The sequence below is a fragment of the Poecilia mexicana genome, unplaced genomic scaffold, assembly GCF_051168715.1.
Source record: "Poecilia mexicana isolate PSO_F unplaced genomic scaffold, ASM5116871v1 scaffold_12, whole genome shotgun sequence".
Classification (NCBI taxonomy): domain Eukaryota; kingdom Metazoa; phylum Chordata; class Actinopteri; order Cyprinodontiformes; family Poeciliidae; genus Poecilia; species Poecilia mexicana.
In genome coordinates, this window is record NW_028263381.1 from 1980806 (window position 1) to 1998709 (window position 17904).

The 17904-nt window shown below is 39.6% G+C and overlaps 1 protein-coding gene across 1 annotated transcript; it reads left to right on the top strand.

Moving 5' to 3' along the window:
- Window positions 1–9944: 9944 nt before the first annotated feature.
- Window positions 9945–15376, top strand: cetn3 (centrin 3). Its single transcript, XM_015000659.2, has 5 exons — window positions 9945–10108; window positions 11135–11270; window positions 13308–13422; window positions 14793–14984; window positions 15067–15376. The coding sequence occupies exons 1-5, from the start codon at window positions 10092–10094 to the stop codon at window positions 15108–15110; spliced, it is 504 nt and encodes a 167-aa protein (XP_014856145.1). The 5' UTR covers window positions 9945–10091; the 3' UTR covers window positions 15111–15376.
- The last annotated feature ends 2528 nt before the right edge of the window (window positions 15377–17904 follow it).

A 17904-nucleotide genomic window follows, 5' to 3' on the forward strand; every position in this document is an offset into this window, starting at 1 on the left:
TCTGATGACAGTGACACGCTAATAGCTGGTACTTGAGTGGTACTTGAGTGTGATGTTCACCAACAATCCCAGCAGTGGAGAATGCCGTACTTGTGTGTTTGTTGCATGTTTAAGATGTGACGATGACAGAGGAGTTGAAAGGAAGATGAATGTTTTTAAAGAAAAAGGAGAGCTGTGAGGCTCAAGCACCTGCAGATAGCTATTATGCTTCATGACAAGAGCACAATGAAGAACACAAAGGAAATAGGTATTTAAATTGAACTTTACAACATCATTTTCTTTGAGGAGAAAGAAATAAACTTTATGTCAAAAACAGTTCAACACTTTGAGAGAATAGTACGGTTGGGACATAATTTGGTCCACCTGCAGACCAGCGATGGTTATTTTAGCAGTTTGAGTGACAAGAAACTGGAACCTTTGGGTCTCAGGGGTACAAAGTACTGACTGTCCCAGTTTTTCTAGTGTTTCTTAAGAATTGACTTATTTTATACACAATGTGCAAATGACAGGAAGAAATGACAAAATATTAACAATCGTGAATGTGACTAAAGCAGCTACAGTTTCTGACAATCAGTCAAAAGACTGACCTGGAAACAGAGAAGGTCTCTTGCTTGTTTTACACAGCACTAGCAGCACTCCATGGGGCTGACTTTGGGTTTGCATGAAGCCAAGTTGTTTTAACATAAGAGCGGTCATCAAATGGGGCCTACTCTTCATAGCAGGGTGTCATCACACGCCTACTGGTTCCAACATGCAATCCAACTTTCACCTACACTGACTGGTTCTTCTTCGACGTCATTCCAGGCGGTGTCGTCGTTGGGGAGTTGACTTGTGAAAGGCCAAGGTGGCTAGTGTCTCATTCACCGTACTGCAAAACTTTCTTGTGAAATGTCAACAGGGTACAGTGGATCCTTTTCTGAATAGGGAGCTAATAACGACCTCACACATGCAGTTTTATGAACAATTACTGGCTCTAATTCCCGGAGAGCTGAATGAAAGCAGAAGTACCTCCAGATGCTGTGAGAACTATAAAACTCTTTCAAGGTCTGAAAGCAACAGTTTAAAACTTTACTGACCAAATAAGAAACAAAATATGGAACCATTTCTATATTTCATTAAAAACTTGGTTGATTGCTGCATCCCTTTGATTTTGAAGCACTAGTTTGTATTTCATATATAAGGACAGAAGAACTGAGTGTCTGAAGTTCTGTGACACTATAATACTGTTTATAACACTTTACACAATGAGCTATAATGAGTATTAAATAAACCACATAAGAATTCATACAAAGTCTAGTAAAAAAAAAATAAAAATCATGATATTTTTGATTCATTTAATGTGGGTTAAACCAAACCCGTTGCCTGTTTACACGTCTTCCTGCCACTGAAGCTGCAACAGCACTCTTTCACATGTGCAGAGGGACATCAGACAGGGGGTCTTTGTGCTGGTTCAGGGTGGAGTTCAGTGGAATTTGGTTAAAAAGACATGAGCGAACACAAACACTGCAACTTCAACAAGCTGCAGCCCCACCTAAACCCACCTTAATTACTCCTAGTAGCCATTCACAATTCATGATATGAAAGAGCTCAGTGAACATGAAGTATTTCAGGGTTTCTATGTGTGTCTTATTTCCTCCTTTGTCAGCTTTTAATTGGACTCTGATTAAATCTAAAAAAATCACAATATTGTGAAAAGTTAAAAGTTTTTTGTTACATATTTTGGAAAATAAAACTCAAATATGACATAGATTCATTACACAGAGTGAAATATTTAAATCCTTCATTTTTTTGTAATTTAGGTGATTTTGGTTATACAGTATACATGCAGTGCAATACTGAAATCCACCACTGTTAATGTATTTCACTGATTTATGGTGTCAAATTAAGAGAAGAAAGCAGTTTTGACATAATTTACAGGTAGTGTGTTTATAGTTGTGTGGGTTACATTTCTAGCTTTTCTGCGCTCTGTGTATTTTGAGGGAAGTCCTTCAGGACATCAGTCCACTTCAGTTAGCCAGATTGGATGTTGATGACAAAAATATCTGGGTCCACCTTAAAGAAGTAAACATTGGCTTGGGTGCAGAATCAACTCTGATGTAGTTTATCAAGTAATTGTTAAAATTTCACCAGGATCCAGAAAATAGATTTATTTGCTGTTACATAGATCACCCTTGGCCTGGTGGTCAGACCACTTACCATTTACTCTCATCCCTGTCAGGAACTCCGAAGCAGAAAAAGATAGGAGATCTCTCAGCCTTGGCGTTTATGAGGGACTGCATCAAGTTGATGTTGACTATCCTTCAGAAAGTGCAGGACAACAGCCCTGTAAAGTATCCCACATTGAGGCAGCTGACCTGTTTGGACCCTAGAAAGATGTTCTCTCATCCAGAATGGTGCCAGGGCAAGATGAGAAATCTTGTGCAGAGGTTTCTGCATGATAAGCAGCTGTCAGGAGGCGTCTCAGCCGGTATGAAAGAATAGAGCAGTTTAAGTTTTCTTTCCTTTTTCATTACAATATCTGTCTCTAAGTGTTAAATAAGCTAGGAGTGATGTAAATGCCATCATAACAAGTGTTAGATATCCAGAAAACACATTATCAGCATGAATTAGAAAATAAACAGTTTGCTTTTTTTTTATTAATTTGGCTTGTCTTTGTACTGTTTCTTGCAGGTGGCGTAATTACACAACAGTTTTGCAATTTCTTATCCACTGAGGCTAGAAATGACACCTTCCAGTCCTACCAACCATCTCATACAGTTGATGTCTTCCTCCATTGGGCTTTCCAGAGCAAACGCTATGCTGAGTTTTGCAAGAAGCTTCTTTTCTTATTGCATGGCCAGGCAACAATGGAGAGAGGCTTCTCAATAAACAAAGAGGTTGAAACGTGCAACATGCAAGAAGAAACGATCGTCTGTCATCCAGCGAATTGTGTTTATTGTGAAGTTTGTCTTAAATTTAATTTCAGTTGGTTTTAAAAAAGTCTTAAATTGAACTTGCCTTAAGCTGTAGGAACCCTGAGTTGTGTCATGTGAGCCTATTATCAGCATGTTAATAGGCCATGTTATTTTTGTGAGGTTGATTTATTTCAGCCGCAGTGTAATGATGCTACACTTGCATATAGGGTAAACAGCCATCGCTGGGGGGGAGCGAGACTTTCACCTGACAGCAAAACGGATGGGTTGGACAGCGCGCTGATATATGAGCGTCTTAAAAACTCAGAAACATTGGGAGAGGAGCTGATGAATCAATTTCCGGACACGTCAGAAAGTACACATTTGATAGAATATGATGTGGATGTATAAATTTTGCTTTATGCTAAAGTTTTACAGGGTTAATCTGGAGAAGCGCAAGTACTTGGATGGAGAAGTGGCTTATATGCTTGATAATGGGATGGTAGAGCTGAGTATGTCCAATTGGGCATCACCATTCATTCTGGTCCCTAAATCTTTTTGCCCAGATTTTCCCAAACGTAATGCTGTGACAAAACCAGACTGTTTCTGTTTCCCAACAATGGATGATTGCCTTGGATTCTTCTAGCTTTGTTAGTAAATTTAGCCAGGTGTCATTAACAAAGGGAGGTGTCTGCGTTTGTTGCCTCTACAGACTTGTATTCTTATACAGTAAAGCTGTTTGGCCTAACAAATGCACCTGTTACATTTCAAAGATTAATGAACAGAGTGGTTGGTGACGTCTGGTTGTGCGGTCTACTTGGACGATGGTGGTGTGTTCTGACATGTAGGAAGAGCACATAGAGCGCATCCGGGACCTTTTCCGGATGTCCCGGAAAAGATTGACTGTTGACAGTCAATCTTGACAAATGTGAGTTTGGAAGGGCGGCTGTTAACCTGTTTAGGTGTTGTGGTTGGACAAGGCCAAGGTGAGATCTGGATTGTTGCATGGAAGGTTCAGACAGTAGAGCAGTTTCATGTTCCAGGTATGAAGAAGAAGCTTGTGCGTTTTCTTGGACTGGTGGGATATTAAAGATGTTTTTGTCTAAACTTCTCATTGGTGGCCGTAAAGATTTAAACTTTGAGTGGTCTCTCCTTTGTCAACAGGCTTTTGAGCATGTGAAAATGCTCCTCTGTGCTGCTCCTGTGTTAGTTGCACCACATCTTAAACACCCGTTTCAGCTTTACATGGGCGCCAGTCATGTGGGCTCTGGAGCCGTTCTTACACATATGGATGATCTGGGTATTGGTAAGCTGGTGAGCTATTTTTCAAAAAAGTTCAGTAAGCATCAGCTAAACTACTCTGTGATGGTGAAGGAGATGTTTGCTTTGATCCTAGCCCTGAAATATTTTGATGGTTATTTAAGTGGTGTCGCTAACATCGTGGCGTATATGGATCATAACCCATTGACGTTCCTGACCTCTCTAAAATGTCCAAATCAGCGTTTGGTTCTTTGGTCATTATTCTTTCAGTCCTACAATTTGACATTCATCTTAAAGGACTGTGACAGAATGGTGACCTGTCCAGGGTGACCCCACCTCTCACCCAAGATATTCGCTGGAGATGGAGCAACCCTCCCAACCTCACTAGGGAGAAGGGTGTTACAAAATGGATGGATGGATGGATGGAAATATTAAAGGAAACAACAATATTGTCACTGATACTCCAGTTTTGTAGTCTATTTGCCTTTTGTGCCTGTTTTTCCCCCTTTCTTTGCTTTTTCTGTTCCTTATAGATCTTCTGAGTGCACCAGGTGCCGCTCTGGACAGTGAACTGAGGAGGAGAGAACCTGTACACTAAGCATCAGTTTGGCTAAGTCTAATCAATGGAAAAGAACAAAATGTTAATGGCAGTGTTGTGGTACTCGAAGTTGGTCTTGGTCTTAAGACCGGTCTTAAGACGGGCGCTGAGGACTCGGCATTTTATTTCAAGACCAGTCAAGACCGCAATTGTGAAAATATCACTAAACGTACAGCATTCTGTCCACTTTATTTGTTAACATCTTTGTTTTCAGTGGATGCAAAACGCACCGATTAAAATCCAAGCAACCACGTGTTTCTGTTACTCCCCCCTCCCCTCCTTTTACTTTCCCTCTCCCTCCCCTCCCCACCTTTCACTTGTGCGTGGCGCTCCAGGACACGCGCAGTGGTTTCCTCTAAGCGGCAGAAAATGTTTGTCTAATCATCAGTAATATAATATCGCTGCATAAATAGTAAGAAATCCAATGGCCACAGCTAACTCAGCAGCGCTTCGCTTTCACAGACGGTGGAGACAACGTCTAACTTTTTTCGTCACTTAGAAAAGTAGCTCAAAGAAGGTAAGCTCCGTTAACGTGAGTTATCAAAGCTAGCTGTACAGAGACACATAAGCATTGTGATGAAAAATGTTATCACTCACTGTGCTGAATTATTGTGCGGAGGTGTTGACTGACTTGTCGCATATATGGGACAACGCTATGTCCAAAAGTCTGCAATATAGTGAGGTGACATTCAGAAACAGTCGATTCTTCTCCACGGCTCTTTACTTATTAGATAGGACTGGAGTGTCACTGAGAGCCGTTGTTCTATCAGATAGCCATACGCTGTCAGGATAGCATACATGCATTAAGCATTAATAAATCCGACCGTCAGAGGAGTTGTCAGTTCACTATACGCAGCAAGTTATGACGAAAATAAGTCATTAAATTGTTTTCAATGATAACTATATAGATATACATGTGTTGTCATGGTTTCAAAGTGTATTTAAAGCAGGTCTGGCTGCTGCTGGAGTCAGCTACAACACACGCCCATGTAAAACTCACTTAACCGCTAAGTCAGGATGCCATACAACTGTTAATAACAAAATGTATGACGATCTACGTCATGATTCTATGTTGTTGATTAAATGAAATCTTATGGTAATGACGTGTCTGACAGATGTAGCCGGTGTTCTATCAGATAGCCATACGCTGTCAGGATAGCATACATGCAGTGAGTACCATGCCAGCGCATGCGCATTAAGTCCGACCGTCAGTGGAGTTGTCAGTATATGCAACAAGTTATGACGAAAATAAGTCATTAAATTGTTTTTAATATGACATAATATGATAACTAGATAGATATACATGCGTTGTCGTGGTTTCAAAGTGTATTTAAAGTAGGTCTGGCTGCAGCTGGATGCCATACAACGGTTAATAACTGTTAATAATGATCTACGTCATGATTCTATGTTGCTGATTAAATAAAATCATATGGTAATGACAGCGTATGCATATCTGAGCTAAGCGTACGACTATCTGACAACGTATGCTGATGTGACAGAACACCGTGAGTTCGTGTTAAGCGTATGACGATCTGACCTGACAGAACACCCGTTCTTTGTTCTAGTAATGCTCTGTATACACTGCATCATTATTTTATTAATTATGTACCTTGATATTTAAATTAACAAATAACTAAAACACAAGAACGAAAGAGCACGCAGAGCATGCACATTGCTCTTTGATTGTTTTTGTTCAAAGTGGCAGCTGTAATGTCTGCCATGGTGTCAGACTACCTGGCTTCATGTACTGGGATAGAGAGTGAAAACAGTCACGATGAGCGCCTTCTGTTTGGCTACTTCTTGCTTGTTGCTCCTTGGTCAGTGTTCATAGTTGAGCATTATTTACCGTCAGGGCATTGCCTCAATTGCTATGTTTAATGGTGCAGACAGTGGTGGTTTCTTATATGAGCAATATGGGCAAATGTCCAGGGCGTTATGTTTTTAGGGATGGCACGAGACCATCACACTTTTTAGCACATAAATGGAATGTTTAATATTGGTAAAATGTATTAAGTATTTAATATCTAGGTGTTTTATGGTAATATGGATCTTTCAGATTATTTTGAGAAGCAATTTCGATCATATTTTACATTTTATTGTGTCATGTAGCGCGGGCCGCTGGTCTTGGTCTTGACTCGGTCTCGACTCCCCTCGGTCTTGGTCTTGAGTTGGTCTCGGACCCCAAAAGTCTTGGTCTTGTCTCGGTCTCAATACACTCTGGTCTTGGTCTTGTCTTGGTCTCGGGTTAGGTGGTCTTGAACACAACACTGGTTAATGGTGGCTGGGTTTGCTTACACATTGTGATTAACTGTGCTTAAGTTAAGGTCTTGGAGATGAATGGCGCTTTCACGTGTCCACCTGGACCATACATTAGGAGGACTCATTCCATTCACAGAGTACTGGAATCAGAGGCGGAGCCAGAGCCACAGAGCCGCAGATGGCGTGGGGCACATCAGTCGCTTGACACGGTGTGGGACGCAGTCGTGTGGGAGCCGGTTCAGATGGACCACTCCTGATCAGACCTGGGAGCACGCACTGGTACCTGTGGGAGCCATCCGGTCAATGACTGAGGGAGATCTGTGCCTGATGACCAACCAGACAGAGGGGTTGCGGTCATCTGAGTTGGACCATAGCAGTATTTTAAACAGAAATATCCTGCTTCTGAAAAGATCCTCCTTCTGGCTCCGATTGGTTGTTTTTGATTGGAAATGGTTCATTTCTTCAGATGGCAATAGTAGCACTGAAAGGAGGTTAGAGGAGATAAATGTTTTTCACATATTATCTGTCTCATACTATACTGTCACAACATGGCCACAGTTTTAACAACTATGCAAAAAACTAAAGGTAACACTTTATTTGAAGGGGGGTGAATAAGACTGTCATGACGCTGTCATAAACATGACATAACACGTCATGAACATGAATAAGCCTTCATGAATATTTATGACTGTTGTCATAAAGCGTCATTCGGTAAATTATGACACTTTTAATACAAAGTTGACATTATTCAAAATGTCTTTGTTATGACAACTTGACATTAACTAAGAAATCATTACTGTTTAAACTTTACCTTTAATAACATAAAGTTACCTAATTTTTAAAGTGCAATCATTAATTCTTTTATATCAGTAATGATTTCTTGGTTAATGTCAAGTTGTCATAACAAAGACATTTTGAATAATGTCAACTTTGTATTAAAAGTGTCATAATTTATCGAATGACGCTTTATGACAACAGTCATAAATATTCATGAAGGCTTATTCATGTTCATGACAGGTGTTATGTCATCTTTATGACAATGTCATGTCAGTCTTATTCAACCCCCTTCAAATAAAGTGTTACCAAACTAAAAGTTACATACTGGAGCTTTAAAGTGTTGTGATTTAACAAAACATGCCCTGGAACTGTAATGATCCAGAATTTTGTCAAATGGCGTCCATTATTTGATCAACTTAACTCAGAGATTCATGGAATATAGAACAAAGCCGTTCAGTTCTGGACACAATGTGGAGACCAGCTTGTGAAAAGACTGAATCAGTCTTCTGTTAGAAGTAAAACACTTGGTGCTTTTTGAAAAAATGTCTTCTCCTATTTGCCCCCCCTCCATTCTCCCTCCTCTCTGCTCACCTCCGTTACAACCACCGGCTTGTATGCATGTACATAACATGAGCTGAATATAGAACGCTCTGTTTTGCACCACATGTGTGTAGGGGGCACGCTCTCATGTGGCTTTCTAAGAAAGCAGCCTCTGTGCAGCTTACGGATGCTGGGGAAGGTAAATATGTCCTCCAATTCCCTCATCAGCACTCCCCTACTGGTAGATGGACTTGGCCTAAGGAGGAGGCATGAAAGAGGAGCTCTGTTTGAGAGGCAGAGGTCGGATCGATAGAACTGATTAGAGATCAAAATCAGGCCTAAACTGAGCCTCTGGAGTTTACTTTTAATAAGCAGCAGCTTTTTTTTCTCCTTTCGTCACGCATTATTTCAGAGAAAGGAATAGATGTTATCACCATTTGTTATTTCACACATGAGAAAGAGATTCCGACATCATTGTTCCTGAAATAACAAAGTCTCCTGACTTCACTAACATAAAGATCACCATTTTGTGTCTAAATGTTTGTTTGGATTGTAAGCAGAGACACATTCAGGAGGATGTGGGGCCCCAGGCTCAAGTAAGTTTGGATGGACAAATATACATTAAATGTCCTCCATACATGAAATCTGCAATATAGTTCAGGATGTATCAACTGCAGATTGCTATGCCTTGTTCAAATGAAAAATAATGAAACAATCTTTGTATTTGTCTGTTTTAAAAGTTTCTATTTAAACATAGCATGACATTTGTGGTGCCATGTTTATACATGGTCTTCATTCGCACAAAGATAAAAAACTGAAAGGTTTAAATAACAATGAAAGGCATGTCTGTGATAATGTAGGGGTGCTGAAAAATACACCAAAACGATTGCCATTATCTTATGCCTGATGTGGTCAAGGTTTATGTTTGTGTGACATCATTGGTTTCAGATAGTTGTGTACTGGTCAATTCAAAACTACAATAAATTAAAACACTTAATAGTGACACAGGCTTATATGCTTTATTTCAGAACAGTGTTAGCAAGACATCAACTTATTTAAAAATACTTACTTATTGAACCGAGAGCTTCTGCCATGCAAGCCTGTGCTGATGTTCACTTCTGATTCTAGAGATGAAGATGAACACTTAACCATATGGAACCATCGCATAATTTGCTGTTAAATGCGATTTGTTCCGTACTTTACAAATGTGTATATGTAATAATAAGTAAGTGGTCCCCGAGTACTTTATATAGTAGGCTGCCCCAGTCATTGTTGTTGTGTCCAACTACTTTCTGGGTAACACACACTAACCCCGACACCCTGCCGCTGCAGCACTCCCTCCACCCCCGCTTTACATATATAGGGACTGGTCCCTTATTTAATTCTGAAAGGTGGCAACCCTACTTAATCACAAAAGAGGAAAATACAACTTCACGTGTTATATTATGTGAGCATAACCATAATTTTTCTCCTGGACTAGGCTGGACTCTACTCTTTATGGTAGGTTCAATGGAATATATGTCATAAAGAACTGTAGTGACCGGATAAATCAGAAGATGGAGCTAATGCTACTAAAAGGGCGCAACAAGGCCAAGAAGAAGAAGGACAGCGCAATCAGGAAGCGCCTAGCTGCTGCCTAGCAACCAGCGACCAATGCAATTCATGAACGTGAGCGCGGATAAAAGGATTTATTGTTGTGCTGATTAGAGCAGCGCTAACTGTTTGACTGTAAAGTTCTGTTTTTAGACATTGAAACTAAAACCAGAATGAGTCTGTCTGCAAGGTAAGCTGCTGTGCCCGCGCTACTCCTGCTCTCTACCAAGGCACAGTCACTTTGAAGGCGATAAACTTGCCTGGTACGACCGGGTTAGCAGTTAGCATTTTGGCTTCCATCATCGCTCTCTTCCGAGGTTTGTTTTCAGGGGCAGTGCACTGCCGCTGCAGCTGGGGTCGGATCAATTTACTCAGCAGACGTGTTAGAGGATAGTAACACGTCTGCTGTGTTACTATCCTCTAATCTGGTATATTTAATACCAGATTAAATATTCGTATTTAATCTGGTATCAGACATTTTTAGAAAAGTAATATCTAAACTGAAATCAAAACAGCATGCTTACTTTGAGAATTCAAAGGGACTCTGTTAAAAAAACCGAAATATTTAATATTTTTAGAACTGAGGAGAGTTTAAATTTAAACAGAACCATAGAATAGCTTATTTATGTGCGTCACAAAACACCTGGAACAAAACTCGATTCTTAGTTTGTAACTAATTAAAACCTGATAATTCATTTCAGTTAAAATTATGTACATAAGATAAATAAAAATGATTTTTAACAAAATGTTATCCTATGATCTACAATGTCAAGAGAAAAATATTGACTTGACCATCGTCCAGTGAGTGGTTATTGACACAAAGCCACAAATGAGGTTTACTGTGTCCAAACATGTTCACGGAAGGTTCAGTGGGAGGAAAAAGTGTAGTTGGAAAATGGAAATAGAATTTTATTATGTGAGAAAATAAAATCTTAACTCATCCCAATTTGTTGTTATCATGGAAATTTCTTGGAGACAGCGACATGTCATTAAAAATGACAATAACAAAGATAATACCAAAAGTGATTTTAAAAAATGATATAATTTTAGAGTGGCATTTGTGCTTTCTTAGCTTGTGTATGCAAACTACAGAGTTCTGAACTTGAATTTATAAAGTACTTTAGTACTGATAAAGTAGTAGTAAAGATCCACTTATGCAATATTCTATCATGCATTTCCTTGGGTAATCTTTAATTTATTGCATGTTTCTTAACAGAACTGAGCTCGGAGGGGACAAACGCAAACGCAAGTGGAGGAGAGAGCTCACCGAAGATCAGAAGCATGAAATTAAAGAAGCATTTGATTTATTTGACACGGACAAAGATAAAGAGATAGATTACCATGAGCTGAAGGTAAGTGGGGGGGGGGGGGCAGCAAAAGATGTGTCATAAAAACCATGTAATATGTCATGAAAGCTATGGGATATCTCACAAAAGACATGGCCTCAGTTTTTATGACACATACCACGGCTTTTGTGACATGCCATGTTTTGTGACATACCAAAACATGGCATGTCAAAAAAGCTATGGCATGTGTCACAAAAGCCTTGTTATGTCACTAAAGTTGTGTTATGTTACAAAAGTCATGGAATATGTCAGAATCCGTTACCTGTGTGACAAAACCTATGGTATGTGTCACAGAAGCCAAGAAATATGCCACAAAAGCCGTGGCATGTGTCACAAAGTCCGTAACATACCTCACAAAAGACATGGTCATATGGCACAAATACCTCTGTGACACATCCCACAGCTTTTGTGACATATGAATGTCACAAAAGCTGTAGCGTTTATTACAAAAGCTATGTTATGTCGCAAAATCCATGGCATATGTCTAGGGCTGAAACGATTCCTCGAATGATTCGAGTACCTCGATTACTAAAATTCCTCGAGGAAAATTTACCTGCCTCGAAGCTTCGTTAATTTATGTTTTATTAGTTAGCGCACCGTGTTCCGGCCGGGACTTCATTTGCGTTGCGCGGAGCTCTCACTTCCGCCTCTGAGTTGTTGACAAAAGCTAAGTCTCAGCGGCATAAAGTCCAATCTTCAAGATTGGCCCGTGGGGATTTTATTGATTGATGATAATGCCCGACTTTTTATCGTTTTTGGGGTACCAATAAGCATCCTTAAAATGACTGGGGGAATGCCTGGAGTACGGCAGCATTTCTCCTCCGGGGCTGCTGGTTGAAAGCGAACGGCGGGAAGAGCGCTGAGGTGAGCGGATAGACTGAACAGGGCGGGCGGCTGAGTAGCTGATGCTTACCGTGTAAATGTAGCTTTACTGACGAACCATACAATAAATTTCATATCCCGGTCTGAAGAAACGGGTGGCGGAGCGCATCGTACATGGCTGGTAGATGAGTTTCTGAGTGTGACCAGTGAAGGTGTCGTAAATATCCCGTATTGCTTCCCCCCGTGTTCGTCCCCCGGTCTAACGGTTCGTCAGTCCGCTGGTCTATTTCCTCCCCTCCACCCCATCTTACGTTCGTTCATTCGCCCTCTCCTCCCACTCCAGGCGGCATTTCCCGTATTTTCAAACCCAAAGCGTGACAGGTTAGGTGGCAAGGTGAGTTTAATTAATCTATTAAACTCACTGAAGATGAATACATAAACTAAAAGCTGGATTGTAGACATTTTTTATAAGCATATTTGTGAGCCTGCCTCTTTGTTATTAAATTCAATATAATTTCAGATTTTTCTATAACTTTTCTTCTGGTTAACTTAGAAAGTGAGCTATTATTGTTACAGGTTAGTTTTCTAAACTACAAAAAAGCAACTGTTAGGGATGCTCAAATATGAAAAATTGGACTGATATTGATATCTGATAGTAACACCGGTATTATGCCAGATTTACCAATATTTCATTTTATAATTTTTTTTTATCCGATTACTCGATTAATCGTAAGAATAATCGATAGATTACTCGATTACTAAAATATTCGTTTACAACAGCCCTACATATGTCACAAAGACCATGGTGTGTGCCACAAAAGTCATTTTATATGTCACAAAACTGTGTTATGTCAAAAAAAAAAAAAACATGGTGAAAATGTGGCAGGAAGCACCACTGCCACGATTTGGGCTTGTCGTCTCTCAGGAAAAATGTGTTTGAGGAAGACATGCTTAGTATTTCACTGTATTCATAAATGTTATAATAGTAAGTAAAAAAAAAAGAGTTGAATGTTATTATAGCTTGCCATAATCTGAAATGTTAAAAAAACAACTATTACAGACATTTTTATTAAAATTTTTTTGTATTAATTTGTGTAATATTTTTGTAATGGTCATTAATACATTATTAATACGAGCATCAACTGCTAGTACTGGCACAGCATTACATTCATGTTCCATTCAACACTTTGTCCTATTAATTGTCTAAGGTGTAATCCCCAGGTGGCAATGCGAGCGCTTGGGTTTGAAGTGAAGAAAGTGGACGTTCTGAAGATCCTGAAGGATTACGATCGGGAGGGCAGCGGCAAGATCACGTTTGAGGACTTCAGCGAAGTGGGTAAGGTGACGCGGGCTACTGTGCTGACAGTAGCTGCGTTTCCATTAAAAATAAAATTGCACAAATTGAAATTTCGAAAATAAATTTGCTTAATGGAAACATACCATGTTTGAAAAATCTCACTTTTCTCGATAAAAAGTTTTCGAGAAAAACAGCCGTATCAGAATAGATGTATTTTGTAAAACTGCCATGGAAACACTTTTTTTTTTTTTTTTTTTTTTTTTTTCTCAAATCAAACAAGTCACGTGATCAGCAGCTGGATGTTACTACTGGTTAAAACAGCAAAGAAGAAGACAGGAAGTAGTACTATGATGAAGGTTTGTTTTTGTTTTTTCAGACAATCTGCAGCCGGCTCCAGCAGAGCTCTCACAGGTTTACATAGTTTATAACAGTGGTTCCCAAACTTTTTTTCCTGGGCCCCCCCAGTGGTTTCCTAACATTTTCTGGGCCCCCCCCTATGGATTACAAATAGCTGTCTGGTTGAAGTTGGGGGGCGGGGGGATTGACTTTTTTTGGGGCAAAATAAATGAATCTTAGCTGAACATAGACAACACCAGTAGCCACCAGGCTACTTGTTTAAGCTTGTATTGATATTAGCTAGTCATCTTGTAGCTAACTTTACCTGCATCCAACAGCTTTACTCAACAGTCGGTTAGTTTGGGGGAAAAACTGTGAAAAGTTCTTTGTGTTTTGCTGGTTTGCTGCCGTGATTCTAATATACCTGCGTAGCTCCGCACAGCAGCAGCAGGTCTCCTTCACTGCCTAAGGTGTAAACCAGCGCGAGCGTCGTAGCTCGGAAAAACAGGTTACCACATGTTAACAACGGATTAAACAGTTTTAGCTGCTGATAACAGTGGCAGAGGTCACAGATATGGGAAGTGTGGAAGCTCCTACTGTATCAAATTGACAGAGTAATAACAGAGAGTTGGCCATTCTAAGGTAAAAGGCCATTCTTTCAGTTTGGGAACCTCTGGTTTATAAAAGGTTGTGTGTCACTCCAACGTGTTGAAGCCATCACAGACTACAGACTACTATAAATGGCGTATATGTAGCCATTCCCAAGTAGGCGGGGCTTGTCACTCCAATGCCTGAATAAGACGCCGTCTGTGATGATCTGATAGATGAGCGTTAGCCCCCTGGCTGAATTATGAATATATCTTTTTAATGATTTATTGCGTGAACAAGCTTATTCATGTGTGATTTAAATTTATATTTCTTATTCATTGGAAACACAGCAATTGGAAAATTGTGTTGTTTTTTTCTCCCCAACATCAGCAGAATATAGACATACTTGCGCACATTTGTAATGAAAACGCAGCTCCAGAGAGGCTTCGGTGACTTGTTTAAACATGTTCTGTCACCGTCCACAGTGACCGACCGCATCCTGGAGCGGGACCCCAAGGAGGAGATCATGAAGGCCTTCAGGCTCTTTGACGACGATGAGTCAGGGAAGATCAGCCTGAGGAACCTGAGACGAGTCGCTCGGGAACTCGGTGAAAACATCAGCGACGAGGAGCTGCGCAGCATGATCGACGTGTTCGACACCGACGGAGACGGAGAGAGTATGTCAGGTTCTGGTTTTCTTACATTCTCAGCTGACTTGACAAACAGGAAAGTGTTGATGAGCTGACTTTACTTTTTCAGTCAACCAGGAGGAGTTCCTCGCCATTATGACCGAAGACTCCTGAGGAATCGCTGACTGGCAGAAGCTAAATGACATCCAGCTTTTCCTTTGTGGCTCTGAAGTGAACTAAACTCATTCATTGAACTGGAGTCTTTTTATTTATTTATTTTTTCATTTTAGTTTTGATTTAGTTTTATTTATTACCTGGCAGCAGTGGCGGTAAAGATCAGTTACTCCTGCATATGCATGATGCTGCTTTCTCATCTGGACTGAACTTCGTTTTTATCACACTTGGTTCAAAATAAAAAGAAGTAAAGAGGGAACTGTTAATATCTGTGGGTTTGTTGTTTCCTCTGACTTGGAAAAAGTTAGTTAAAAAGTTTGCAGATCATTTCTAAAAACGGCTGCATTTCATATTTTACAGTTACTGCTTATATTTGTCAGGAATATGTCAGTGTTTGGATTTGCTATTTATTTTTAACTTATACAATAAGTTTTTGTGATATTTTCTTTATTAAGACCCGACTCCTACTAAAATCCTACTTGCTTTGCAAATGTGCTCTGCTTCATATTTAAAACCAGAAATCCTGCTAGTGAGCCAGAAAATGATTGACTGATTAATGTTAGAAAATTACCCATAACTCCCTGCAGGTTTCCACTAGCCTGTAAGATTTTAAATAAAAAATAAAAGTTTTTTATTTTTCCTTCCTGTTTAAATGTGCTCATCTGCATTTCAGTGGGAAGTTCCATTTTTACACTTAAACATTTCAACAAAAAAATTAGAGACAACCCAGATGTGGGAAAAGATTTAAAATTAATTTTATATCACCACCTAGTGATCACACGATGTAGAGTATATATCTCTTTCTCTCACAAGGTGAGTGTGATAAAAATTCAACAACTATCAAGTATTTGCCAAAACCTCTGGCAGAGCATTAAACTATACATACAGTAAAACCCAAAAGTCTTCACACCCCTGGTGGGTTTAGATTTAAAACTAATTTCTTTGAACCGTGGGGTTGAACAAATCTCCCCAATACAACAATGGGGGGGAAAAAGAGTACATAATTTCAAGACTAATCTCAGAAAATTTCTAGAAAAAAGTATAAATGTCTGAGTTTCAAAAGTAAAAACTTTTCAGTTTTGAAACTCAGAACATTTGAAAAGTTGAAAATGTTCAACTTTTGAAACAGAGATTTCTTTGTTTTTTTCTAGAAAATGTCTGAATTTAATCTGAACATGTAAGTTCTTTGTACTCCATATGCAGTTTATACAGTTTATACAGTTATACAGTAGTTTGCAAGAAAACAGCAGCCAGTTAAAGTGAATATGTTGGATGCAGATTCAATGTGACCCACCGCCAACTGAGCACTCCACCTGAACACAGCGCTGCTGTTGGTATGGCAACTAACTGACCTGGTCAGACAGATTTAGATCTTCAGACTCAATGATTTATCATGTCCAGCAGCATCATAGTGCACTGAGACTGTCGTAAACTTGCTTTACCGTAGCTGTCCACTAGATGGGGCTGTTCGTTATAGAACAACAGAGAAACGTTCAGAGGGAAGTTTCTCGGAATGGAGAGAAACTTCTCTCTGACCCTAACCCTTTTAGACAGCACCTGTCGTCCTCTGGCTCTACATGGTTAATTATTGTATGTTTTATAAATTCATCAACATTTTGTGTGATCTGTAATTAATTTTTGCATTGCTATGCATATTAAATCTGTCATCCGTCATGTATTTGAATGACTTCTGCTCTATGATGTGTCTTAAGGATTTCAGGAAAATTAGCTGGGTGTAAAGTCCAGCTAATGGGGAACCTAAACAATAAACAACAACAATAACAATAATATACCAATAATATCTGTCTCTCTCACTCTATCTCAGAAAATTATAGCTCATTGAAAGTTGAGTGGAAGGGAAAAGTGTGATGGGGAATTATGTGACAGAGTTAACTGCAGCCTTGAGAGGATTATCAAGCAAATTGTATTTTAGAATTTGGGTGAACTCAGTTCATCGAGAGCTAACAGGCACAGAGGAATTGTGTAAAGCACCTCATGCTTCCTGCTGCTGACAAGCTTTACAGAGATGCTGATTTTATTTAGCACCAATCCTCACTGCTTCACTTCAGTAAACATGGTGTTGCTGTTCTTGATTGGCCAGTAAACTCTTCTGACATTTAACCCCATAGAGAATCTCTGGGCTGTTTCAAGAGGAAGATGAGAGAATCCAGACCCAACAATGCAGACGACCTGAAGGCAGCTGTGAAGACGAAGCAGGCGGTACAGAACCACAGGCTGATCTCCTCCATGCTACGCCGCATTGCTGCAATAATTCATATGCAACAGGAGCCCCAACTGAACATGGAGTGCATAGACATGTACATCATTTTCGGAAACCTGACACCTCTGTTTAAAGACATTCCCCTTATTTATATATATTTATTTATTTTTTTAATTTTGGTTTGCATTATCTGTGAGCCATAATTATCAAAATGACAAGACATAAAGGCTTGGAATATTTCACTCATTGTGTTATGAATCTATGAATAATTTGTGAAATGAGTTACAAAAACATGAAGATTTTTATGACATTCTTCTTTTTCGAGCTGTGCTTGTTGTTCCTTTGCTCCTCTGGAAGCTCCTACCTGAAAACCTGATGAACACAAACTCTTCATCAGCTCCATCTGGACGGAAAACATCAGTCAGCACAACTGTTAATAATCCTTATCAACTATCTCTTTAAAATTAGCATTCTCATTGCCTCTTTTTATTGTTCAAATGAAAATCTCTATATGACATTTCTTGCCTTGATTTGAACTCCCTGACCTCTGAAGGAGAGCCGCTGTCCGTTTGC

Coding starts and splice junctions, on each gene's coding strand:
- cetn3 (XM_015000659.2), top strand. Junction 11,271..13,307: donor TAGATTACCATGAGCTGAAG/GTAAGTGGGGGG, acceptor TGTAATCCCCAG/GTGGCAATGCGAGCGCTTGG. Junction 14,985..15,066: donor CACCGACGGAGACGGAGAGA/GTATGTCAGGTT, acceptor TTACTTTTTCAG/TCAACCAGGAGGAGTTCCTC.